This window comes from Ziziphus jujuba, chromosome 9 (genome assembly GCF_031755915.1).
Source record: "Ziziphus jujuba cultivar Dongzao chromosome 9, ASM3175591v1".
In the NCBI taxonomy this organism is placed as follows: domain Eukaryota; kingdom Viridiplantae; phylum Streptophyta; class Magnoliopsida; order Rosales; family Rhamnaceae; genus Ziziphus; species Ziziphus jujuba.
This window is the reverse complement of record NC_083387.1, coordinates 4256383-4282086: the sequence shown is the minus strand read 5'-3', so window position 1 is coordinate 4282086 and position 25704 is coordinate 4256383. Positions and strand designations below refer to the sequence as shown.

The 25704-nt window shown below is 34.3% G+C and overlaps 4 protein-coding genes across 7 annotated transcripts; 2 read left to right on the top strand and 2 right to left on the bottom strand.

The window, feature by feature from the left end:
- The first annotated feature begins 187 nt into the window (after positions 1–187).
- Positions 188–4472, top strand: LOC107425938 (glutathione reductase, chloroplastic). 3 transcript variants are annotated; one of them, XR_001582157.4, is made up of 12 exons: positions 188–654; positions 1004–1247; positions 1364–1642; positions 1735–1911; positions 2091–2144; positions 2373–2521; positions 2743–2806; positions 2881–3051; positions 3166–3303; positions 3651–3714; positions 3802–3883; positions 4017–4472. XR_001582157.4 is itself a non-coding variant. In XM_016036009.4 (11 exons), the coding sequence occupies exons 1-10, from the start codon at positions 266–268 to the stop codon at positions 3690–3692; spliced, it is 1707 nt and encodes a 568-aa protein (XP_015891495.3). In that variant the 5' UTR covers positions 188–265; the 3' UTR covers positions 3693–3714; positions 4017–4472. The 3 variants fall into 3 exon arrangements, 2 of the variants coding, with proteins under 2 accessions (XP_015891495.3, XP_015891496.3); XM_016036009.4 differs by lacking the exon at positions 3802–3883; XM_016036010.4 differs by lacking the exon at positions 3802–3883 and having other exon boundaries at positions 190–654; positions 1004–1229.
- Positions 4473–7487: 3015 nt separating this feature from the next.
- On the bottom strand, positions 7488–10404 carry LOC107425876 (U3 small nucleolar RNA-associated protein 18 homolog). Of its 2 annotated transcripts, none has more exons than XM_060811536.1 (2): positions 10189–10404; positions 7488–9462 (listed from the first exon to the last, which is right to left on the bottom strand). In XM_060811536.1, the coding sequence occupies exon 2, from the start codon at positions 9448–9450 to the stop codon at positions 7756–7758; it is 1695 nt and encodes a 564-aa protein (XP_060667519.1). In that variant the 5' UTR covers positions 9451–9462; positions 10189–10404; the 3' UTR covers positions 7488–7755. The 2 variants fall into 2 exon arrangements, with proteins under 2 accessions (XP_060667519.1, XP_060667518.1); XM_060811535.1 differs by having other exon boundaries at positions 7488–9468; positions 10189–10403.
- Positions 10405–11913: 1509 nt separating this feature from the next.
- On the bottom strand, positions 11914–15275 carry LOC107425853 (phospholipase A1-Igamma2, chloroplastic). Its single transcript, XM_048481437.2, has 2 exons — positions 13855–15275; positions 11914–12311 (listed from the first exon to the last, which is right to left on the bottom strand). The coding sequence occupies exons 1-2, from the start codon at positions 15165–15167 to the stop codon at positions 12068–12070; spliced, it is 1557 nt and encodes a 518-aa protein (XP_048337394.2). The 5' UTR covers positions 15168–15275; the 3' UTR covers positions 11914–12067.
- A 4703-nt stretch (positions 15276–19978) lies between these two features.
- LOC107425898 (F-box/LRR-repeat protein 17) lies at positions 19979–24354 on the top strand. The gene is made up of 11 exons (XM_016035951.4): positions 19979–20693; positions 21239–21340; positions 21598–21742; positions 21869–22053; positions 22250–22354; positions 22764–22861; positions 22977–23194; positions 23276–23342; positions 23434–23519; positions 23839–23934; positions 24057–24354. The coding sequence occupies exons 1-11, from the start codon at positions 20062–20064 to the stop codon at positions 24117–24119; spliced, it is 1797 nt and encodes a 598-aa protein (XP_015891437.3). The 5' UTR covers positions 19979–20061; the 3' UTR covers positions 24120–24354.
- The last annotated feature ends 1350 nt before the right edge of the window (positions 24355–25704 follow it).

Here is a 25704-nt window from a genome sequence, read left to right as displayed (position 1 = left end):
GGGGTTGTTTTAACCGTACACGATGCATAGGGGAGTAATCAAAAATTGCCTCTTGTATTCGTGACTCTCACGTGTACGGACTACGGAGGGTGGCTGAAAATCAAATTCGTCTACGTCGTTGACGGCCGTCTGGGACCCACCGGAACGGACGGTTCCAGATCATTTTTATACCCACGGCATAAGGTATAGATAGAACATAAATCGAACAAAACGACACGCACCCCTTCTTTCTCAATTCTCCACGGCGAGGTTAAAAAAAATAAAAATGGCGAGCTCTCTCACTTCGCCTAAGCTCACCACCACCATCTCTTCCTCGCCAGCTCTTCAAACCCTCTTCTTCCGCAAGAACCTCCCTCTCTCTTTCTCCAATCCCTTTCTCTCTCTTCCCAAAACCCTAACCTCTGTTCCTAACCGTTATCGCCGCTCTCTCTCTCACCACCACTATTCGCGTGGCTTTGTGGCTGCTGCTAGCGCCGACTCAGACAACGGTGCCGATCTCTCCCGCCAATATGATTTCGACCTCTTCACTATTGGTGCCGGAAGTGGTGGCGTCCGAGCTTCTCGCTTCGCTTCTAATTTCGGTGCCTCTGTGGCCATTTGTGAGCTCCCATTCTCGACCATATCTTCAGAGACCACGGGAGGCGTTGGTGGCACGTAAGTTTTTGGAAATTATGCAATATCTGTTTCTTTGTGTTGCTGGTAGTAGCTAGTCCGTTTGCTCAGTGGGGTTTTGGTTTTATCGCAGAAATTTTAGGAAAGTTTTAATCTTGTGCATCGTATCACAGAAATTGGGACATGTAGATTATTGAGTGACTGGATTGAATACCTTTGGCTTTGTTTTCTCTCTTGTGGTAAATGGATATTCAGTGGGATTTTGTGTTTTGATATTTTTCAGCATGTTATGCGGTGGAACAATTTTAAAGTTAGACGACTGATTTTTGTGTGCCAGGAAAATGATTTTGTATTTTTGATGGATTAACAATATTCTACGTATTTAATTCAGGTGTGTACTCCGTGGATGTGTACCCAAAAAACTAATGGTATACGCGTCAAAATATTCTCATGAATTTGAAGAGAGTAATGGCTTTGGATGGAAATATGATAATGAACCAACGCATGACTGGAGCACTCTGATGGCTAACAAGAATGCTGAGTTGCAGCGTCTCACTGGTATCTACAAGAATATTTTGAAAAATTCTGGTGTCACATTAATTGAAGGTCGTGGGAAGGTGGGACAATGTAAAAAAGTAAAAAATAAAAAAATCTCTTTTTCCCTGTAATGCATGTTTTTCCAGCTTGCATTTTGTAACATCTAACATTTTTGTATATGTTGTTGCATTCATGTTCCAAAAAAAAAAAACAGATAGTGGACCCACATACAGTTGATGTGGATGGAAGGCGATATTCGGCAAGACATATATTAATTTCAGTTGGGGGACGCCCCTTCATTCCTGAAATTCCTGGAAGTCAATATGTAATAGATTCAGATGCTGCCCTTGATTTGCCCTCAAAGCCTACAAAAATAGCAATAGTTGGTGGTGGATACATTGCCTTGGAGTTTGCTGGCATCTTCAATGGTTTGAAAAGTGATGTCCATGTATTTATACGGCAGAAGAAAGTCCTAAGAGGCTTTGATGAGGAGGTGGGGAAAGCATGAAGAAAGCTATTATATTATGTTATAATTTCAAGACAAAAGGTTCTCAGTTGACAAAGTTGTGTTTTGCTCTAATGCAGATTAGAGATTTTGTTTCGGAACAGATGTCAGTTAGAGGAATTGAGTTCCATACTGAAGAATCCCCCCAAGCTATCCTTAAATCTGCTGATGGTTCGTTATCTTTGAAGACCAGCAAAGGAACAGTTGAAGGTTTCTCACACATTATGTTTGCAACAGGACGCAGGCCCAATACAAGGGTATGGAGTTTGTACTTTGTGGTTTGGCTTCTCTCTAATATGCATCTTTGCCTACAGTGCAAAACCTAAAGATGCCAAGCTCATATCTCCTAATAGAGCTACTATTACTTATCAATTTAAATGACAAGGATATAGTTGTTACCAGATAAAGTAATTTTATTTTTTGTTATGCATTGCAGAACTTAGGATTGGAGGAAGTTGGGGTAAAATTGAACAAGAATGGAGCAATAGAGGTAACGATCTTAATATATACTGTTTTCCTTTATTAAATTTTTAGTTGTTAATATATTTTTGTTTATAATGTGTGGTGCCACTAAGTTAAATTGACCAGCAATTGAGCAATAGAGGTACCTGTAATGGTATAATACTTCTGAGACATTATACATAAGTTCCTACATTTATGTAATGTGATTCCTTTCTAAAGGTTACTTTTCCCTTCATTTTTTTTTTTTTTTTTCCAGGTTGACGAGTACTCTCGTACATCAGTCCCTTCCATTTGGGCAGTCGGAGATGTTACAGATAGACTGAATCTAACTCCAGTAGCTTTGATGGAGGGAGGTGCATTGGCAAAAACATTGTTCCAAAATGAGCCAACAAAACCTGTTTATAGGTATACTACATATATTGTGATTGTTGGATGTAATTCATAAATGCGTTTGCTACTACAATATGTCATTTAACAAACAAGAGTTGAGAATGGCACATAAAAGTTCAAGTGGCTTTGTGATACCTATTTCTAAGTCACCAACTTCTCATTCTTAAATTGTATGCAATTGTTGCTTTCTAGTTGTTGGATAATTTAGAATCTGATTATTTTATTGTTTTATGTAGAGCTGTTCCTTCTGCCGTATTTTGTCAGCCACCAATTGGACAAGTTGGCCTTACTGAAGAACAGGTAGTCAAAAATTATTTGGAATACTTCAATTCTCAAATTGGCATCGTCACTTTAGACTCACAAGTATTTTGCAGGCAATACAAGAATACGGCGACATTGATGTCTTTACAGCAAACTTCCGGCCCTTAAAGGCTACCCTATCAGGCCTCCCAGATCGTGTATTCATGAAACTTATTCTCTCTGCAAAGACACAGAAAGTTGTGGGGTTGCACATGTGTGGGGAAGATTCACCGGAAATTGTGCAGGTTAGGTTACTGCTTTGTCCATAGGTTTTCTTTTTTCATTTTTTTTTTCTTTTTCTTTCTGAATTGTTTTGAGTTCTGGAGATCATTAAGTACTACAATATTTTGAAATTCCAGGGATTTGCGGTTGCTGTGAAAGCTGGCCTGACCAAGGCAGACTTTGATGCCACAGTGGGTGTACACCCAACAGCCTCCGAAGAGTTTGTCACAATGAGAACTCCAACCCGGAAGATACGAAAGGACCCTTCATCAGAGGTTTGTTAAGGGCACAACCCTTTCTCTGTTACCATTTTAGGATATGTAAAGATATATATCCTTTATCTTTAGAGTATTGCACTTCAAATGAATCAAAACATATTCTTATTCCTGCTGCCTAATCAAAATCCTAGTTTTAAGTTAACTTGTTACATATTACAAGTTGTGCATTTGCTCCAACTTTATGGGTGAGTCTGTTTTCCATCAGTTTCAAATGCTCTCATATTACCCAAAAAAAAGTTTCAGATGCTCCGAAACACTTAGGTTGCAATTCTCATGTCTCATCTTCAACTTTGATGAAGTATCATCTCTGGATTAGATTAATTTTTCTGGTGAATATGTTCCAGGGAAAGACGGATTCTGAGACTAAAGCTGCAGCAGGGGTTTAGTATTGATCATGGAACAGATCAGGTATTTAGAATTTAGAGCTTGTTTTCTAACCCTCCTATCTTCAGTGAGTCCACTTGAATTTTTTTGTCATCAAGTTCAATTATTCAGGTTTATAGCAATGCAAATTAGTCGCCCTTCTTGATCAAACTCTTTTGGCAAGAACTATTCACAGGTTCTGCCTCAAGTTAAGGTTGTTTTTACTTGGAACAAAAAAATTTCGTTATATGGGGTTGAAAAATATTGTTGTGGACTTTGATAATCATTTTTCAAACATGACAATCTCGTTATAATAATTCTTTTAATCAAACTAATCAACTAAGCAGGTCTACATTCTTGGAAATGGCTGATGAAAATTAATTCCAACCGGTTAAGGAAGTTGGCATCACCTGTAAAAGTGGATGATGCGATTATCAGGGAGCAGAAACAGTTTTGGGACAATGGAAAAGCTTAAACAGAAGTTAGAAAAGTAATCAGACGTAATGGTACTATACCTTTGTGGCATAGTTTCTCACTCTTGTAGCATTGCCGCCGTGAAGAGCAATGAGAATCACGATACCACCCCCTTCCAACATTTTTCCTTGTGGTGAATGGACGTTTGGTTCTTTTCCTCGCTCTTTTATTTTTCTCCTTTTTAGCTTCCAATTTTCATGGTCTTTGTACAAATATTTTACAGACGAAATAAGATATGTAATTTGTTATGTTGTAGATACAATAATTTTAATAACATTGCAGGTTAAATAATCGAATGATAAAAGAATTATTGGTATTCAATCGCTAAACTTTTGTTTCATCTCCCTGTCTGAAAGTGAAGTTTATAATTTCAATTGAAATATAAATAAAAGATGTGCAGCTTCAGTTACAGGAACCCTCGAGAAACCAACAATGGTGATTCCAAGAAAAGAAAATTAATCGAACCAGAAAACTGTTGGACCAGAGAAAATGAAATATGGAATTTTTTTAGTGACAACAACCGGTCAAGGTGATACATAACCAGCCTTTACATTCACCCGACATGTAAAAGAGCACTTTTCCAGCAGCATTTCCAACAGTCATGAAACCTCCACCAGACTAAAATCCAAGCATCGTGGATAATGTAGGGTATTGTTAGGGTAGGCCAGCTCGAGAATACTGATTGGCATGGGAAATGTACCAACTTTAAGCTGTTCTTCATGCTCGAACATTAGCTAATATTTGAGCATCATTATTAAACCTGAGAAAATCCACTTTGGTGGTAAGATTCTCAACAGTCTTAATAGGCTTTCTCTTGCCCCCTAAAAACTCATCTGTGTCATAAATATTCGCAATTCGGCTGTTTGAACCAGTCGCAAACAATGCTTCATTGGGGGATTTGCAAAAGGAAGTGCCATTTATGCAACCTTCATCAACAACCTTATGGAAGCAAGACCTTGATCTCAGATCCCAGTGATAAAACTGCTCATCATCTCCAAAGCTCGGTAATTGCCTCCCATGTTCAGTAAATGTTAGTGATCGAACTGTTCCATTTAAGTGTCCTGATTAATCTTTTGGATTTGGTCGACAACAACAGGATATAAGCATCGTTGCCCATAAAGGCAATCGAACTAGAATCAGGGAAACCTCAAAAACTTCCAAGGTTTTTTTTTTATATCAACTTTGCTTGCACCAGATCAAAGCTATAGAAAAAAGTTCCTCCTTCCTGATATTATTACCTGAAATCCTCTGGACAGGAAAGATGCCTTACAGATGGGGCAATCATCCTGTGTTTGGTGGCTGGGGTTTTGTTCCTCTGAACCTTGAGAACCTCAATTGCAATGAAAAGACAGCTGAACAAGATTTAAAATAATCAGTTCAAGTTGTGTATATGCGGTGAAATTCAAACAAACGCACAATTTTAAATCTAATCTACTTCTGTCAAAATTTTTGGTGAACCTACAATCCCATACTTTGATGAAAGTTCAAACTGCCAGTTGTTTTGTGGCTTCTAGATACTTTGCAACCATACTCTTTTTATGCATAGTGTGAAAAGTATAAAATGAATGGCCCTTATAGATGCCCATCTATTTCATAATTCATGCTCTTTAGATACCATGTCACAAAAGATTAAAAGACTCATCATAAATAATAAAAATACAATTGGTCCATGATCAAACTTTTACAATTAAATTACAATTGAAAAAAAAATTACAATTATATTATTTTATAAATACATTTGTCCTAGGATACATGTGAGTATTTGGGTTTTCAATCGCTGGGTACATCCGTGACACAATTCTTCAAATTGATTATCAAATTCATCTTCATATTACAAACAATCTCTATTTCCCCCAAAGAAATGAGGGCATAAGCTGAATAATTATTTTTTCCACTAACACAGTATACTTGAATAAATGCAACACAAACTCAACTTCATCTTGGCACCCCGCAAAATTACCCAAGTCCACCACCTTAAGGTATTGACAGTAATGCTTCCCATTCACATTCACTTCCTCACCAATATATTCGTCCAGCCACTGTCAAAACCATATTCAAATTAATATCAATTGGACATTTTTCTATTAAAAATAAATATTATAACGACATTATATATATATATATATATATAAAATTAATACCTTTGAGCCATTATCTAAAGCGGGATGTCGTAGTTTGCAGAACTGCCATAAACATTACAACACAAAACATAAAGCATGCATGTAGATCGAAGATAAAAATTTTAAAAAATAAAAGTAAATAAATAAAACGATTTTTTTAAAATAAATAGTCTTCGGTCTCTTTGCATCTTTTCTTCCAGCCAGCTTCTTCAACTTGTATTTATTTGGCTGGACGTATCCCTTAAAGCATGTTCCTCTTGTATTAAAAGATTAATTTAAGAAAACAGAAATTTGAAAAACGAAACAAAGACAGAATTGATCGAAACTTGGACAGTTTTGTTAAGTTGAAATTCATCTCAAATTCATCAGAATTTATTTTGTTAAATATTAAATAAGTTTTAATTAGGTTTATTTTGTTGTTTTAAAGTGTTAACATTTTTTAAATACATTTTTAAATCTCAATTTTTTAAAATCTAAATAAATATATATATATATATATTTTTTTTCTGTTTTTTCTTTTTCACGTGTCAGGTGAGATAGAAGGTGGACGGTTTTAACAAACATTTAGCATTGCAGGTTAAGTCTTCGAGTTTATACATATCTATGAAAGTGAAGAATAATTGTGATAAAATTTTAAAATAAAGCGAATACTGTTTGCAACTTCAAAAGAAAAAAGAAAAAAAGGAAAAGAATAAATATTGTTTGCTTTTATATTTTTATTAAAATATTATTCTAAAAAAGAAATTTAATAAAAGCAAAAATTAAATTAAAAAAAAAATAGTACATTTACGTTAACCTTGGCCACTCACGCCCACCCATTTAGGTCCCTTCTAGATTTAGGAAAAATATTATAATCTTGATTTAAAAAATATCGAAATCAATAATAAGAATTAATCAAATGTAATATATTATATTAATACACTCTTCTTTTTTTTTTTTTTTTTAACAATAATGTCGTGATTTTTAATATTTCTGAAGAGGTCACGACGTATTGTATTATGTCAATAATACTTGTGTTATTTAAACGAAACTGATCTAATCGAATACTAGTATTTTCTATCATTAAAATAAAAATAATCCATATTGACCACACTAAATATTAACTTGGCAGGATGCATTTATAATAAATTATGATATAATGACACCATTACTTGGATCCAGTAAAAAATATATATATATATTATAAAAAAAAAATAGTTCCTCATTTTTAGAAAACACAAAAGAGAAATTAAAAACAGAGTCTACTCTGAGCAATTTAACTGAACAACATTCCGGTGGCTACAAAATTGGAACCGTAATACTTTAAATATAAATAAAACGTGTATCTTCAGTAACAGGTATCTTCAAAATCTTCGAGGAACCTTAACAAGATGATTCCAAGAAAAGAAAATTAATCGAATCAGGACACTATTGGACCTGAGAATACGAGACTTGGAGCTTTTGTGACAACAAACAGGTAAAGGTGAACATAACCAGCCTTCACATCCACGCTCTATGCATGACTGTAATGGTGCAACTTGTATAAAAGCACCTTCCCAGCAGCGTTTCCAATGGCCATGAAACCTCCACCAGGACTAAAATCCAAACATCGTGGATAATGTAGAGTCTTGTTAGGAGGAGGCCAGTTCGAGAATACTGTAAATGAGGGGATATGTACCAACTTTAAGCTGTTCTTCTTCATGCTTGAACAAATAGCCAATATTTGAGCATCATTATTGAACTTGAGAAAATCCATTCTGGTAGTAAGATTCTCAACTGTCTTAATAGGCTTTCTCTTGCCACCTAAAAACTCATCTCTGTTATAAACATTCACAATCCCGCTGTTTGAACCAGCTGCAAACAAAGCTCCATTTGGAGATGTACAAAGGGAAGTGCCATTTATGCAACCTTCGTCAACAGCCTTATGGAAGCAAGTCCTTGTTCTCAGATCCCAATGATAAACCTGCCCATCACCTCCAAAGCTCAATAATTGCATCCCATCATCAGTAAAAGCTAGAGATCGAACTGTTCCATTCATCTTAAGTGTCCCAATCAATTCTTTGGATTTGGTTGATACCAACAAGATATAACCTTCATTGCCCACAAAGGCAATCGTACTAGAATCAGGGGAAACCTCAAAAACTTCCAAGCTTTTTTCCTCCCTACCAACAAGGGGACCTATTTTATCAACTTTTGCTTGCACTAGATCGAAGCTATAGAAAAAATTTCTCCTTCCTGATAATATTACCTGAGATCCATCAGGCAAGAAAGATGCCTTACGAATGGGGCAATCATCAAGGAAGACACTCTGTATCTTAGCATTCCGTCTGCCATCAATCTGAAAAAATCTTAGCCTTCGATCTAATCCAGCAGCAAGCAGCAACTGTGTGTTTCTGTGGAATTGAACAGAATTTATAGGACCATTAGAAGGCTCATGTACATTCGCATCCATAAGTCTTGAGCATTCAAGAAGTCCAGGCAATAATTTTACACTGCTTTTCACAACCAGATCCTCATTTGTTCTAAGGAGCTCATCAACATCCTCGTAACCACGGGCCAGTACAGCTCCATTTTCTTCATCTGATGATTCACAATCATAATATCTACCACCCCCAGCTCGCAAATCAAGTTGGGCCCACTCTGTGCCTGGGTTCAGCTTAGCATGTTGAGCCCTCAATCTTGCAACATACTCTGGACCAGGAATCACACCCTCATCCTCTTCTTTCCTCAACTTCCTCAATCGATTAACTTTACCAATATTAACATTGGTTCTTTCCTCTTCGTCATCCACCCATACAGGTTTCCTCAGCTTAGTTTTTTCCTTTTCATTACTTTCCTCCAAAACCTCTGCATCATCTTCATAAACCAAGAGCTCATCATTTCTGGAACGGTCAAAGAAAAAATCAGCGCTTCTATCAATATCATCTTGGGCTTCTTCCTCTTCCTTCCCAAATTCAATGGGGTTAAGGGATCCAAATAAAGAGTTTTCCAGCTTCTCCATTTCCCTTTCTTGTTCCAATGCTAATTTCTCATCCCGTTCTTTGCGTGCTTTCTTTCTCTTCTTGATCCTGGAAATATCAACTACAGATTCTTTTTCATCCTCAGCATCTTCACTGGCTCGTAAATACAAAGGTTCATCAACATTCTCCCCTTCAGCCTTCTTGGCTTTATTTACGGATGGAACATTTTGAGATATTAGACTCATCATTCACGACACAGGCTGTTCCTGGAAAACCAAAACAAGTGAAACTGAAGCTATTTGATGCTCCAAAGTGAAAAGTGGCCCTAAAAAATCATATAATTCTAACAAAAACATAATTTAATCCATGAACTACAAATTCTTATCCAAAATTGGTCAAGGAAATTTCAATCACCACCATAACAAGGCTTTGGCAACTACAAATTTATACTACGAAAGTTCGAAAACAAATTTCCAAAAACTTTCTTAAATAGGTGAATTCGAAAGAGACTCGAACACAACCCCCATGCATATTACAAATTCCATTAGACAGTACATAGGTAAAAGCAGAGTTCCAATCATAGATAAATACACTTTAAATACCAACCAATAATATCAAAAAAATAAAAAATAAAAAAAATCAGACTATCAAATCAGGAAAGTAAAGACTAACATCCAAATTTATAATACAACACAAGTCAGTATAATGAATTGACACAGATGCAAAGGCCTAATAAACATTTAACCCATAAAGTAAGAAGGACCCAAAAAAAATTAAAAAAATTAAAAAAAAAAAAAAAAGTGGTCCGTCAAGAAGATGGTCCAAACAAAAATGGAATAAAACTTGAAGCCCTAATCTGAAAACCCCTTTTTCTCCAACCTTCAGACTACACAATCATCGGTAGGTGAATGGACCTATCGGCAGGCATGTACTTCTGTTTATTTAATTAATATTCGCAGTATCAGAAATTAAACACTACTACTTACCGATGGCAGTGGTTGTCAAGTTGCCGGCGGCTTGGGTTTTGGAAAAGGAGAGGAAGATATGAAAACAGAGTTTCTGAAGGCGTAGCAGATACACTCTGAGTCTGAGGGAGACCAATGACGAAGAAGAAAACCCTACGTCTAAAGCCTTGTCCGTTAAATTGCCAATCAATAAAAATATTCTCAACTTTTTTTATTATTATTTGGCGGGTTCAAATCAAGACATTTCAATAGTGCTATACTTTTATAGACGAAACGAGCCACCCATACAACCCAATGACTCGTGTACCCGAACCGGCCAAACCCAACTAACTATAGAGAGGGAAAACAAATAATATTATATATATATATATATATATAGTTTGGCAAAGCTGGTTCTTCATCATTTTGTCTAAGGTAACGTACTGTTCTAAATAAATAAATAATGTTTGTGAACCTTAATAAAATTCTAAGTTTCATTTGAATTACAAAGTTAAACCTGGATAAAGATGATATACATTATTATTCCATTAACTGTGAAAGTTAGCCTTTAGGATGGCTAACCTAGCTTGCATCGCTGTTTTAAATTGAATCTTTTGTCATAGTTAAGCAAAGAAAAAGATCCTGTTTTTCTTCTTTCTCTAAATCATTTCAAATGGCGAGCCTTTTCCATGGCATAACCACTATAACATATAATTTTTTTATAGCATATAAAAAATGTTATAAATATATATAATTGTATTTTTTGAAATGCCATAACAATTCAAGCTATAAAAAGTTTTATTATTTTATATAATACTTTTAAAATGTCATATTAAAATTAAATACTATAAATAACTAATTAACGGCATTTGTCTTATAATATTATATGTTTCAAAATAATTACAAATACTATAACATAGGATTTGATATACTATTTTAAGTAAATTTTCTAACATTTTAAAATACTATTTTAAGTATATATCATAGTATTTCTAAATGTTATTATCACTACATTGATAACAATTATAAATACAATACTAATTACATTTGATAGCATTTAAAAATAGAATGTCAAGTAGAATTTATAGTATTTTCTAAATGTTATGATCAATAAATTAATAGCAATTATAAGTACAATATTGGTACATTTTATAATATTTGAAAATTGAAAATGCTATGTCAAGTAAACTTAAAAAAGTGAAGTAAAAATGTTATTATTTTATAGTAGTAATAGCATTTTTCTAGTATGCTATAATTAAATCCTATAAAAGCTTATATATGTGGTACTGACAACCCATATATATTGACAGTATTTTAAAAGCAATTCAATCAATTTTTTTTCTTATGTATTTTAAAAAAATCAAAATTTTGAAAGAAAAAAAAATCTATCAAATTTAAAAATATATGTTGTCCATAAAAAATCATGAACAATTTGTGTTTTTTTAAGTCATTTTTCAGTCACAATAGTTAAGAACCTGCAGGCCCACATACCCCCTTCCATAGCTAAATAATTGCTTCCCATACAATTACTTCCATTAGTTCACTCATGTGTCCTAATCACTCTTAAAACCTCCCAGCCGTAATTTACCACCTAAAGTGGTCCCTTTTTTTTTTTTTTTTTTTTCAATGCCACCATTCGATTTATATTATGAGATTCTAGATTGTATTAAATTGATGTTTATTCATTAGGGGAAAAAATAAAGTTAAAAAATAGGCTAAAAACCAGCTGTTGGCTGTCTAGTCTTTTTCTTCTTAAGCACATATAAATTCATGGATAATAATATAAATTTCATTAATTACAATTTTTATATATATTTTTTGGGTGAATACAATTAATATATATACACTGGTAAATAACCAGCCCAACTAGCTAAATACCGTACGACATTGTTTTTTAGAATAATCAATTAATGAATTAAAATTAATCTGAAGAAGAGAGGCCTATTTGCTTGAGATGGATGTGCATATCATCAGGGTGCTCATCAAGTTTTGGACGTTCAGGCTGAATCCAACGACCCTCGTTGTTTCTGATCATACCCTTGTTCTCATCCTGTCTCCAGTTAGGTGGGACCAAGTGATGGTCTTTCAAGAAATCACAGGATTTGTTCACCAACGCAGGGTCCCTTCCACTTGATAACACGAATCTGTGGCCTTTCCCGTGGTAACTGCACGCATATATGCACGTAAAAGCCCACATCAATACTATTAATAAAATATTAATAAAAATTCAATCAAAAGCTAGAAAGCCTTTTAACTTTACATGGACCATATATACATAGTATATATATATATATATATATTTTTTTTTTGGGTGTAAAAAATGGGAATCACGTTAATTTATGCGTGTAATTTTATTTTTGTAGTTAATTGGAAAATTTTCAAATATACACTCTATGGAGCCCGGTCCTTTCGACCTTAAAATTGTTCCATAGCGTTTTAGTACTGTACTTGATATTGAACTGGTACATGCCATGCATGCATAAACGTTAGGTTGAACGTCTCCACCAACAATAAATAAATCAAATGGAATTAACAATACATATATATATATATATATATATATATATATATGTATATATATAGCTACCAAGCTATCTAATTAACCAGAGATGGTTACCCCAAAACTCAATAAATCTGAAAGCACAACCACGAGATCAGTGGTTTGTGCACGTAGAAGTCCCGTCCTGGTCATTCAATTAATCACTTATATATACCTTATTTTCAAAGGAACAAGTTGAGAACTTGAGATTTAAATATAGCATACCAAAATTTATAAATGTATACAAATGATGGTTTGAACTTTACTTTAAGAAAAAATATTACCCAATAAAATTAAACTGCGTACTTAGTCAAATCATGACTTTGTATTCACATTTTAACCTGTTTTCTTATATTGACATTGTATTGAACTAGTATTTTAATTAATTCTGAACATGTTCAAAGGTTTTGATCACCTTCTGGTCAAACCTTTTTGGTAAGAAATTAGGTTGGAGAATAAAGATTAATTAGCCTCGTCAAATAGGAAGACTGCTTCTCCAACTTGCATTAAAATAATGACACTAAAAACTACAGATTTGTATATCGTGCGATGTCACATTAACATCACGGAACTACTTAATTTAAACTAGAAAAATAACTTCATTAATTTATATATATTTTAACTGCCAAAACTTAATAGGAAGAGGCCGAGGGAGTACTAAATCTCAATCACTAACAATTATTTTATGTTTTTTTCCAGCAAGTTCTAGTCATTATCTAAATGTCCAAGCTTTATTTTATATATATATATATATATATATATATATATTTTTTTTTTTTTTCCTTTCTGTTTATCTGATCCTAGGCATTGGTACTTGAGACGAGCAACATGCATATATAATTGTATAATCCAATGGACACGCCATTATTTTAATTATTTGTTTTACATTTTGGCTCACTCCCTTTGTCTTCTCCAATATATTATTTCTCTAGTCTTCTGAAATTGAGTAGTGTAGCTGCAGTCATACATATCCATCTTTAACGCGTGCGTAGTTTTTTTTTTTTTTTAAATCTTTTCCTATTCTTCGATCATATGCATTTTCACTTTTATTTTTTATTTTTTCTGATTTTCTTTAAACTCTTGAAAATTATTATTTGGTGCATTGACTAATGGAAAAAATAATAAATAATAAGAAGAAGAAAGAAAAGAAAAGAAAGCTAGGAACTAACCCGTCAATGAGATGCAAGAGAGCTTCTAAATTGTGTGTGCAAGCTGGGTCATTGGTCTCCTTCAAAAACGGTGAGTTTCGATGGTCGAGTTCGAGCTCTACGCCAACGTGGCAATAACTCCACGGCAAACCCTCGGCTAACTTCAACAGCGTCGGCGCAATGTTCTCGTTGAAAAAAATTCCGGGCGATTTAGGAACCGGGTCGTTAACGGCCACCACTCTTAGCACTTTCAAACCCAACGACTCGGCCCGCTCTTTGAACCTAACATTTCCCACCCGAGGACCCGAGAAAGAAAACACGGATACCGGCACGACCCTACCGTCCGGCAACACATTGAGACCCGTTTCGACGATATCATAGGCGCTAAGAGTCGCCAGGGCGCTCCCTAGGCTGTGACCGGTGACCGTAATACTTACTTCCTCGTTGGAATACTTTTGCAGTAGCCTTTTTATTTCCGTTAGGATCTGTTCCCTCGCGGAGTATTTGCAGAACCTGCAGGACTCGTCCTTATCGGTGTAAAGATCCAAGAACCCGTATTCGACTTTCACGCTCGGATCAGGGCACGGGATTTTGTTAGACGAAACGGGGGTGAGGTAGTCCATTAGGTCCGAGATCCACTCGAGCTGTGTAACCGTACCTCTCCACGAGACAGTGATGTCTCGGCGGCCTAGACGTTTGGAGGTTTCGTCGTCCGAAACGGCAACGTATCCCATCCAGTTGGCTTTGTTGCTCCACATTTTAGGCCACCGAGACTTCTTGAAGAAGTTTTGTAGGTTGAGGTTGGCAGTGGCGTAGAGGTAGCGAGAAACTTCGTAGCCATGATGGGTCATTTCGAGGTCCTGGAAGAATTTCCGACGAGTGAACCTGCAGCTCCCGCAGTACTTGGAAAACGGATCGAAATCGAAAGCGTCGTAGCAAGCTTGGGCCATCTCGCCGTACCTGATGAGTTCGGATCGTAAAATTGGGTCCATTGGATCCAGCAAGCCCACCCAATCGTCTTCTCCGTGGATTTCTCTCCACACATCCGTTAAACGCTGCTTGGATTGTTGCTTAGCGATATCCATTTCATTTTCTTCTTCATCTTCTTCTTCGTTCCTTTTTCTTTCTTTCTCCAGCTCGGTTATAATGGAGGTTAAGGAGTCACTGGCTTTTGAGGACGCCCTTCGGCATATATTATTATTTCGTGACCTTGTGGTTAAGTCTGAGAATTCTTGGCCTAAAAACCGAATCGGATTCTGGGTTTGGGATCGTATAGTGGCTTGTCTGGGTTTTGGGAAAGGCAGGAGTGCTGTGTTGGACAGAGGAATAGCCATTTTAGATTATCTCAGAAATTAAGCTGAAAGGTGATGATGAAAAGATCAAGAGAAAGAAATATAGTTAATTCGTGGTGGTGTTTTTTGATGAATAAATTTGTGTTGTTGTTAGTTCCAACCTTATTCATGCATATTTATATGAAATAATTTATATGCCACGTGATTCACAATAAGCTTTTGGTCATATAATACGACAATTTTGTTTTCAATTAAGTAATGTGTTCCACGGACTTTTAAAAACAAAAAGATAATAATTAGCGACAGATCCGAGTTCCGATTTTTTAGTTATGATTTTTAAGACGATAAGTATAGTTTCGTCATGTTTGGTTTTATACTCATTATCTAGGAGTTCAAAAAAAGAAAAACTGTATTAACTCTGAATTTGAGTAATTTCAAAGTTTAAGTCCACTGCGGCTATAAATTAAGCCTTATTATAACGTATAAAAGTGGGTTAGAACTATAACGTTTAATAGGCTAGTGAGTAGTATATGTGACACCATACTGGTTACATCATGAAAATGTTCTTCCTGATGAGGTACATAATAATTCTTCTAACAAAATCATCACAATAATGCTTTGAAATATCATAATTTTGCTCTCGGAAATGTCAACCCATGTCTTATTGTCAGCTTCTGGTATAGTTGGCATGTGTTGGAGTTTGGCTGGCATTTGGTACGAGAAAATTCATTAATTTGCTCGGAAACCCAAGAATTTTTTTTTTTTTTTTCTTCTTATTCTCCTTCCAAGGCCTAGGATTTTTCATTATTCAAAAGGTAATTTTTTTGGGTACTGATAGTCTATATATGTACCTCATCATTGACGGCCATTGTCCCTTGCTATGTTGAAGCCAAAAAAACAAAATGTCCCTTATTATCTGGTGCTGAGTGTGGGGGTTAGATCTGCAGCGAATTGGTATTTGGTAGCTGTGAAATATTTCATTTTTTTTTTTTTCCGTTTTGGTTCTTTCTAATAAAAATCATCATCTTGATTTTGGGAATCATCTAATGATTTTGCGAATCTTTCTTTCTATAAAGAAATGTACAATGGAAAGTTATTATATAAATAATGATTTTAATGTCATGAACGTAAACTGGTGATGCGTGATCAGCATATGGTGCTGTCTGGCTCCCAATTATTGAATTTACTGCTTCTGTAGAAAAAATTAACCAACCAGATGAACAATTGTTTTTATTTCGGTTTTTTTTTTTTTTTTTTTTTTGGGTTCCAATGATAATGTTTAGTAAACATTTTTACTGTTACTATGTGAAAAAGTTAATTCCGGAGAAAAAAAGGGAAAACCCGCAAAATAGAAAACAAAAGAACACGTCCTTAGACTTGGAAGTGGTACTGGACAATCAATAGATGAAAAATCAACTTCGCGGAAATTTGACATATAAAGTGAAAATAGAAATTTCTGAGAAGCCAAGTTGATCTTAGCATTTCTGAGACCCAAGACGAGGATTGACCCGGAAACTCGACAATTATTTGCTATAAATAAAATGGAATCTAAAGGTTTTATTGATTTTCAAACTTTTGATTTTTACATCTAAGGTTGTTCCACGTGATAATTGTTGACCATGCGGTAGAAACGAGGGGATATAAAGGTCTGATTGAATTTTGATATTTTGGACTTTTAAAGATTTGTAATTTTTAAGTTTTTAATATTTTGATTTAGTAATTTAGGAGAATGATTTTTCAATTTGTTACGATTTATGCTTTTTTACTTTTGACTATCATAATTTAACTGCTATCTCCTATAGATAATTTAATTGCTATCTCATATAAGTTAATATTAAATTGTATTAAATTTTAAATCAAAATATATTAAAATCCCCAGATTTAAAACTAATTATAAAGATTTACATTTTTTTATATGTTTTAGTTTGAAAATTATAAAATTTTATATTAATTGGGTGACCTATATTAACTTATTTTTAATAATAAAGGACAATAAAGTTAAAAATAACTTTAAAATTTTACATTTTAATATATTATATATTTAAAATGAATACAATTTCATAATATAACGTCCAAGTTGTCAAACAAAAAAATTGAAAAATTATTGATTTAAATTGCTTAATTAAAAAGTGGATGATCTAAATTGTAAAGTTCTAAAAATTGAGATATTTAAGTGCAGTTAATTTTATATCTAATTTATTGTTTGCTGTATTAACTAAGTATACAAGTGAGAATTTCATACTATTCAACCATACTAGTTGTTGAACTCTTTAGTTTGTTAAGAGTCGATAATAGTTATACTAATTGTAAATTTGTAATTGCTTCCCTCCATAAATGCTTTTCATCAATAACTTCAACAATTAGCTTTATATTTTATCAGTAGTAGTTGCAGAGCGCTGTAAAGTGCTTTAAACTCATTGCTTTTAATTAATCAAACTAAATATAATAGATTATACTAACTTATATTTGTTCAGTGAAAAAACGAAGGCATATCTATAATAGATATTTCTCATTAATTTATTCCTCAAGGAGGTTAAGGATGAATTAATCTTTGCTAGCTGCGCTACAAATATGGTTCAAATTAATTGCTTCCTTCTTTTCCTCCTCTTTTTCGGAATAATAGGGTGTTAAAAAGAAGAGCCAATATTAATTGTAGATGAAGCTTTTTTATTTTTATTTTTATTTTTTAATAGAGATGAGGATGTTGCCTTTATTGTCAAATAGATAATAAAGATTTTTCAAAGAAGCCATTGTTATTTCTGATCCATCTGTAAAATGATTCTCAAATGGTAAATTGCTTTTTTACGGTGTGAAAGCTATGGAGAGGTTCAGTTTGACTGGCTATGTGGATTTCAGATTTCTAAGCAAGATCTGGAATTTCCTTTCATTTTTTATTACCGAGCTTGTTTTCTTTCTTGTATTTTCTCAGGAAAATGAAAATGAAAATGAATGATGTCATAGATGGACGTCCAACCCTAAGCCATAGGCTACTCTTGCCTTGGCTGACTCATATCACCTTTTTCGTCACCTAAAATTACAAAAACCACCGATGCTTTGCCATTTATTCCCTATATTCGCGCTACTCTGTCCAAGTTGTCTTTAATTGGCCAGTAATTTACTTGTTCAGGGAATAAGGGGTATTTATTTTGTCTTTTTTTTTTTTTTCTTTCTTTCTTTTTTCTGCAATCTAATTTGGTAACTCTAGTTTACCAAAAAATAAAAAATAAAAATGGTAAGTCTAAGTCAGAAATAAAAAACCGTCCATCCATATAGATAGTTTTCCTTTTTGGTAAAACCGGCCATATAGATATTGTGTCTTTAGTCGTTTGGCAAAATAATCGATACACAGATCATGTTCACACGTTAAATTCTCTGTAAATTTTATAAAGATTATTAGCTATAACACATTGATCAGTCTGTAAATTCTTCATGTACTATTAGTTGATACATTGTAAAATTATGTAAAGAAAAAAAATACGTTATCATTGTTAGATTTAATATGTTTATATATAAATTATCAGACTATTTTGAGTTCATATATCTTATATGTTTATATATAAATAAGAACAATCATAAATGAATATTTACATTCATGACCGACAATCATAACGTTTATTCACTAATTAATAATACTTGATGCGGCTTGAATATTATATATCTTTTACTATATATAAAAGAAAATAAATGGAAACGATCTTGATCTAAATAAATATATATTTCTCAATTTGCATATGTAGTTACAAATATATATACTTTAAAAATGGTTATACATATACTTATAGTGTTGATAAAATGAAACACATTATTGTATTAATGTCACTTTTTTTTTTTAATACAATTTTCATTGAATCATCAATGTCATTTTCTGATTTTGTTTACAATAAGCATAAATGCTAAAATTATGATGTACATCATTTACAAACATTTTTAATGGCAAATACTATATTACTATTAACATTTTCAAAATCTGATATTAGCATGATTCTTTCAAACACAAATTTCAGCATTAATATCAAATTTTGTCATTCATACTCCAATAGCAAATGTAAAAAAATAGTAATATCAAATTTTAAATTTTATTAAATAATATTGGGATTTGATTTTGGATTACTTTTTACTGATTAAACATAAAATAATATTGATTAATTCATTAAATACGTGTGGTCCAATGCCAAATTTTACAATATCTCATTGGAGAAGCTAAATGAAAGAAAAATGTCAGTATTTTGGCAATAATAAGTCATTGAAAATGCTTTAATTATATATAACTAGTCGATATTTGTGTAAAAAAAAAAAATTAACATCACTATCATTCCTAACATGCATCATTGGTAGCTTTGTGTAAAAAAAAAAAAAATTAAAATCACTATCAACCAATCATAACAAAACAATATAATATATCTATATACTATCCAGAAAAAAAGAAGAAGATATATATAGCACGAAAAAGAAGAAGATATATATAGCACGTCTTTATAATTTTTACATATTTATTTATCATAATTTTGTATCAATTGAATCAGCATTTTGATTGATGACGGCATGTGAAGCAAATATATATATATATATATATATATTTTTAAAGGAAAGATATTTGTAAAATATTAAATCGATAAGTAAAAGACGCGGGAATTTTATTTTGAAGTTAGAAAAATAATCACGTTTTCCAACTTTCATCGATTCACAAAAGTCCAGGGTGAATTCTGGTAATTTACAAGTAAGAGCACGCTCCTCCGACTTTTTTATTTTAATTTTATTTTCATTTATTTTAACGTTTTTAAAACCAAGCGCGCGAAAACCTGACCTATCTCCCGCGTCTTTCCGACCATTCCTCTTAATCTTCCCTCCCTATATCTTATGCCTCCTGACACGACCTCAAACCCTCCCCCCTTTCTTTTTTAATTTCCTCTCTTACTGTTTTCGTCATACGGCCCTCATGCACCATTACCACCACACCCACCAACCCCATTTCTCCGCCGCCGGAGCCACCACTCCCGGTGGCTCCTCCGCCATTGATTCACCCACCACGAGTTCCGATTACAAGCGCGGCAAAAAGCGTGGGAGTTACAATTGTGGCCGATGTGGTCTCCCCAAGAAGGGTCATTCTTGCCACACCACCACCACTGCCACCACGCCCACCGATTCCTCCGCCGATATCTCCGTTCCTTCCTCTCTTTCTTCCACTCGACCTCCGCCGCCACGTCAGCCATTCTCCCATCTCCGCCGTGCGCTGTCGTTCGACGACGTTGACAACTCGGTCGGAGGCGGTTTCTACTCGCCGGAGGTAGAGGATGACGATTTCGATGATCCGATAGCTGAGGCAGAGAATGATCTGGAGTCGGGTGGCTTACCGGCGAGCTGTCTGTGGGAGGTGCTGAGGAGGTTGCCGCCGGCGGGGTTGCTATCGGCTGCGAAAGTGTGCAAGGGGTGGAGAGAGACTTCGAGGAGGCTTTGGAAGGCGGCAGAGGTGCTCAAACTTAGGGTTCCGGCTAGAGCTCAGGTTGGGTTTGTTGGATCGGTGTTGAAGAAGTGTGCTGGGCTTGTTAGCCTCTCACTTAGGATGGAAAGGTATAAGGGGGGGTTTTCGATGGGAGTTGATCTTTCAGATCTATGGTTTATCGGACGGTTTCATTCATAGCGATAAAGTTTAAATATTAAAAAATGATAATAAAAGACAATTTTTTAAGATCTGAACGTTCTCTGAAAATGCTAAAGCAAAATGGTATTTGGTCTGTGAATATAATCGCAAGAAACAATCCCATGCTGCTTGATCTATGATCTTAGACGCAATAAATCAATAAGCATTTCTGAAGTTCTATCTGTGATGGAAATACTATGAATTATGGCCACATTTGAGTTCAAAATCAGAAACAAAGGGACTTGAAATGCTAGCCAGTTATTTAAAACCTGCTTAAGGTTTTAACAGTGATGTTGATAAGCTAGATAGTAAGTTTCATACTATGTTCGAGTGGAAATTCCATGCTCTCTGTTTTTGATCTGAAACAAATCATGAATGCGTCTGTTTTTGATCTGAAACAAATCATGAATGCGTCTTCTTATTTTGTATCCCTTCCTAGTAAATGCTTGAACCCTTTTATTTTTGGCTGCTGCAGTGATGTGGATGCGACAATGCTGGCTTGTATTGCATTTTCATGCCCAAATCTTGAGTTTATGGAGATCTCTATGGCTTCTACTGCAGTCAACCGGATCACTGGGTATGGTTTATGTTCTTTTCTTTCTTTGCTATTATCTGACATATTATAGAGCTCTTGGTTCTGCATTATTGCCCGATCCAGGGTGCTCAGAGTGATGATGTGTCTGAACCCAGCACTATTTTCTCTGTTGGAAGTAATTGCTGTTGATCTGTGTTTGTTATGAATGCCAAAGGATTTTGTCAAATGGATTAATTTCGTGTTGTGTGGTGATAAATATGTTCAAGTTAATCAAGATCTATTATGTGACATAAACGCAGTGATGAATTGGGCCGTTTCCTTGCTGATAGAAGAATGCTGAAAAGTCTTAAGATTGAAGGATGTTCTAATCTAGGTGGTTTTGTTCTCTGTTCATCCAGTCTTTGTACTCTTTGGCTTTCAGATCTTTGCTCTCTGTCTAAGACGGTGATTTCCTTTTCTTCTATTGCTATTATCTCATGTTGTGATCTTTCTTTTCTATTTCATTTCACTATCCTTCTCTTGTTTTCTCTGTCATTAGATGACTTCTTATGTTCAAATCTCCTGACACAGGTTTTTAACTGCCCTAATCTGAAAGAGATTTCCCTAGAGTTTTCTCGCCAAGAAAATGATAACACTGATCTTATTACCATGGCTGATAGCTTGGGAAGGGGTTGCCCAAGGTTGCAGAACATACACATTGCCTCATGTCGGCTTTCCCATTCAGTTGTACTGGCCCTTACGGCTGCGCAGTTAAGGTTAGTAAAATATTCTTTTCTTTCATGACTACTACAGCTAATGTATATTTCCGTTGCTATTAACAATGTGGTGTACAAACACCCTTTAGGTTTGTTTACCAATTTTTGAAGTGCATAAGGATTGGAAGATCTATTTTCTTATAGTGCATTACTAAATCGCAATAAATTTGATAAGTTTATTTGGTTTTCTTATTAGGGGGTTGCGAATGCTTTCACTTGTCCTTGGATCTGAAATCACTGATGCATCTGTTGCTTCAATAGCTTCAAGTTATCCAAATTTAGAACTGCTTGACCTCAGTGGGTATGTTTTCACCAATGGCCTTTGAGTATCTTGCATTTTATTAAAATATGGTGGCCTTATTTATTTTTTCTTCTTGCAATATTGCAAGTTAGACAAATAATTACTGAAAGTACTACAACTAGAGTCTTATCAGAAGCATAACACTTGGATATAAATGAGAAGGTCAAAATGTAATGCTGGTGATTCAAAAATATTTATAGTGGCCAAGTTTTAGGATAAAGGGGAATTGTGTTTGTAATGGAATTACTGAACTTCACAGCTGTGGAATTAATGGGTTTAATAATAAGAATATGATTTAAAATGATGTAACCTGTGAAAAACTGTAGTTGAATACTTGGATGTTACTAAATTATACATTTCCGTGTGTCAATTTTTGAGATCTTATTTGTGATCCATCATTTTGGTTTAGATCCAGTATCAGCGACAGTGGCATTGGAATGATCTGCAATGTGTTCCCAGAAACTCTTTCAAGGCTTCTTGTTGCACTTTGTCCTAACATCACTTCTAGTAATCATCTAGTTCTTGCTCTTTGGTTATTGTTCAATTCAATTCCATAAATGTTTTTGTTGTTGAACTTTTCACAATGATTGTTGTTTTATAATCTATTTGCTGCACGTTTCAGGTGGCATTCAATTTGCCACAGCTCAATTGCCTCTTCTTGAACTCATGGACTGTGGCATGACTATTTGTGATCCTGATTCCCTCAATTCAACATGTGAAGATATAAGTGGCTGCGAGGTGCAGAAAATAACTAGCAAACTGCACCTTATTTACCAGAAGCTGATTATAAAACATGGCAAATTGAAGAAACTCAGTTTGTGGGGTTGTTCCGGCTTAGATGTGAGATTCTAATATTTGACACGTAAATGATTTAATGTTGTCTACTTCTCTTGGGAAGCTTACATCTTGAATTAACTGCAGGCCTTGTATTTAAACTGTCCAGAGCTCAATGACCTGAACCTGAACTCTTGTAACAATTTACATCCAGGTATATTGGGAGCTCAACTCAGCTTGTGATCTATTCTAGGTTCTGTCAATTAATTATTTGAGTTAATTTATTATTACTTTTCTATTTCCAGAGAGGTTGTTACTTCAGTGCCCTAATTTAGAAAGTGTACATGCATCCGGTTGTCAAGATTTATTAATTGGGGCCATTGAGAGTCAGGTAAAACTCAGTTCTTTGGTATATTTGTTGGTCAGTCTTTACGTATATATATATATATATATAATATCAAGGGGGTTCCATAAAATTATCGTTTTTTTAATTTTTTTTAACAACTTAACTTAGAAAGCCTCTTAGGCTGATCCTTAGCATTTTTATTGTCTCTTTGATATATATCTGTTTGCTTTAAATTTCTTGAATCCTAATATAAATCCTGAACAAGATTTAATAAGTTTGTTTTCATTAAGCAACTTTTTGACTTGACTTTACAATTCCTAATATCAATCATCTGACTTTTGCACTTTTGTTGCAATATTTATAGGTCAATAATTCTGCTCCAGTAGAAAATCCTTTACTGTGCAAGCGATTTGCTGATGGGTCAAAAAGGGTTCGGGTTCCACATTTTCTCAGTGCACAGGTAAATTTCGAAACTTAAAACTAGCTAACATAGATATTTTACACCAAGCTTTTCTTTCACATCATGAAGCTTAGATAATAACTAATATGTTTGTAACATTCTAGTATTGATTTATTTTGCAGTCATCTGACGATGATAAGAAGCGAAGGAAGGTTGAGAGGCGGCATTGCAACGTGCTTTTGTAACGATAAACATGTTTTAAAAATATTTGTTTGGTGTCCACATGGTGGTGCGGTCCTATGTTGTCTCTTATTAGTTTGCTTCTGTCACCCCAAGTGATAATAGAATTAGTGATCATTAGAATAGGGGGCGATGATTCTCTTCCTTAACACAAACCCATTGTTTAAAGTGTCAAGCTAGAGTAACAATGGGGAATCAAAGTATTTGTAAACTCAATTTCCAAATAAAGATCTCTATTTTTTTTGCTGAAAATAAAGATCTCTATTTTATGATATCATTGTTTGGTCATTTTTATTTTTTCGTTATTCTGAAGTAGCAATTTAGCCGAAGCATTCTATTGTTTCCGAAGTTTGGGCCATCTCAATCATTGAGATAATTGTTAGTTGACTTTAATTGTTCCTTAATGAGCTATTTGACAGTTTTTGTTTTTTTTGGTGAATACTTTGGAGCTGTTCTAATGCTTGTTATTTATTTTTTTGATTATGTTACATTAATTCGTATTCTAGAAGGAAAGGGACGTGTTTCGAATTCAAAATTTTATGGTGTAGGTGTGGATATAAGTGGTACGTCACTAACCAATTTTATTTGATAAAAAATGCTTGTTATTGAATGTAATTAAAATTCTTTGCAGATTAAAAAAGCAAGAACATCTTTAGTCAATTAAATTATCGCATTTTCACCCAAAAAAAAAAAAAAATTTATCACGTAGGCCTGACTTGGCTTTGTTCTCTGTCTTCAGCCACTTCTAAATCATACACATGCTTCCGCACATGGGAAATTTTTCAAAATTTTTTTATTTTTAAAGAAAGGCGCATGAGAAGAATTAGAGTATTCATGTGATTATCGTTTGTTATATCACATGATATTCTTTATTCGGCCATTGGATTAAATGGTTTTGAAATCATCAGAAGATCATTTTCAACATCAACTTCTCCAAAACGTAGACTTTCATTCTCATTTACATAGCGCACTAAAGACTCACATCTTCAAATACCATAATTTCTCCCGGAAATTCAAGCAATTTAAAATCCTAACAAATTCTACAACTACCCACTTCTTTAAATCCTAACTTTACCTGAAAGCATGACTTCCAGTGTTCCAGTAGGGCCCCACTTTCGGATTCCCAAAACCAAGTTAAAGTCGGGAAATTTTACTGTTGCTGAACCTTTGCATCGCTTCGATAACATGATTTATACACGCAGCCCATTCCTCCAATGTCATCATTCAATATTTTTATTAGGTGCACTTGCTAAGAGTAAGCATTACATTGGCTTTTTCTCACTTCATGCTAGAATGACTTGGGTTGGTTTATGGCTTGTCACGGACTTGTTTCTTTTCCCTTCAAGCCGTGCGGCCTTAGTTGCTATTCCGACCCTTTATTGCAACTAAGTAAGCCTTTTGCCCACTAAAAGAGAAAGCTAAGCAAAGAAAGCTAGAGCACAAAGAGAGTTTGGGAGAATGAAAGTATATTGCTTAGAGGAGAGCTTTACAAGTGAATGTGGGAATTCTTGGATTCTTGGATGGTTTGGCCAAATGAGACCTCCACCTATTTATAGGCACACAAAGCTTAATCCTACGGCTATAATTGCT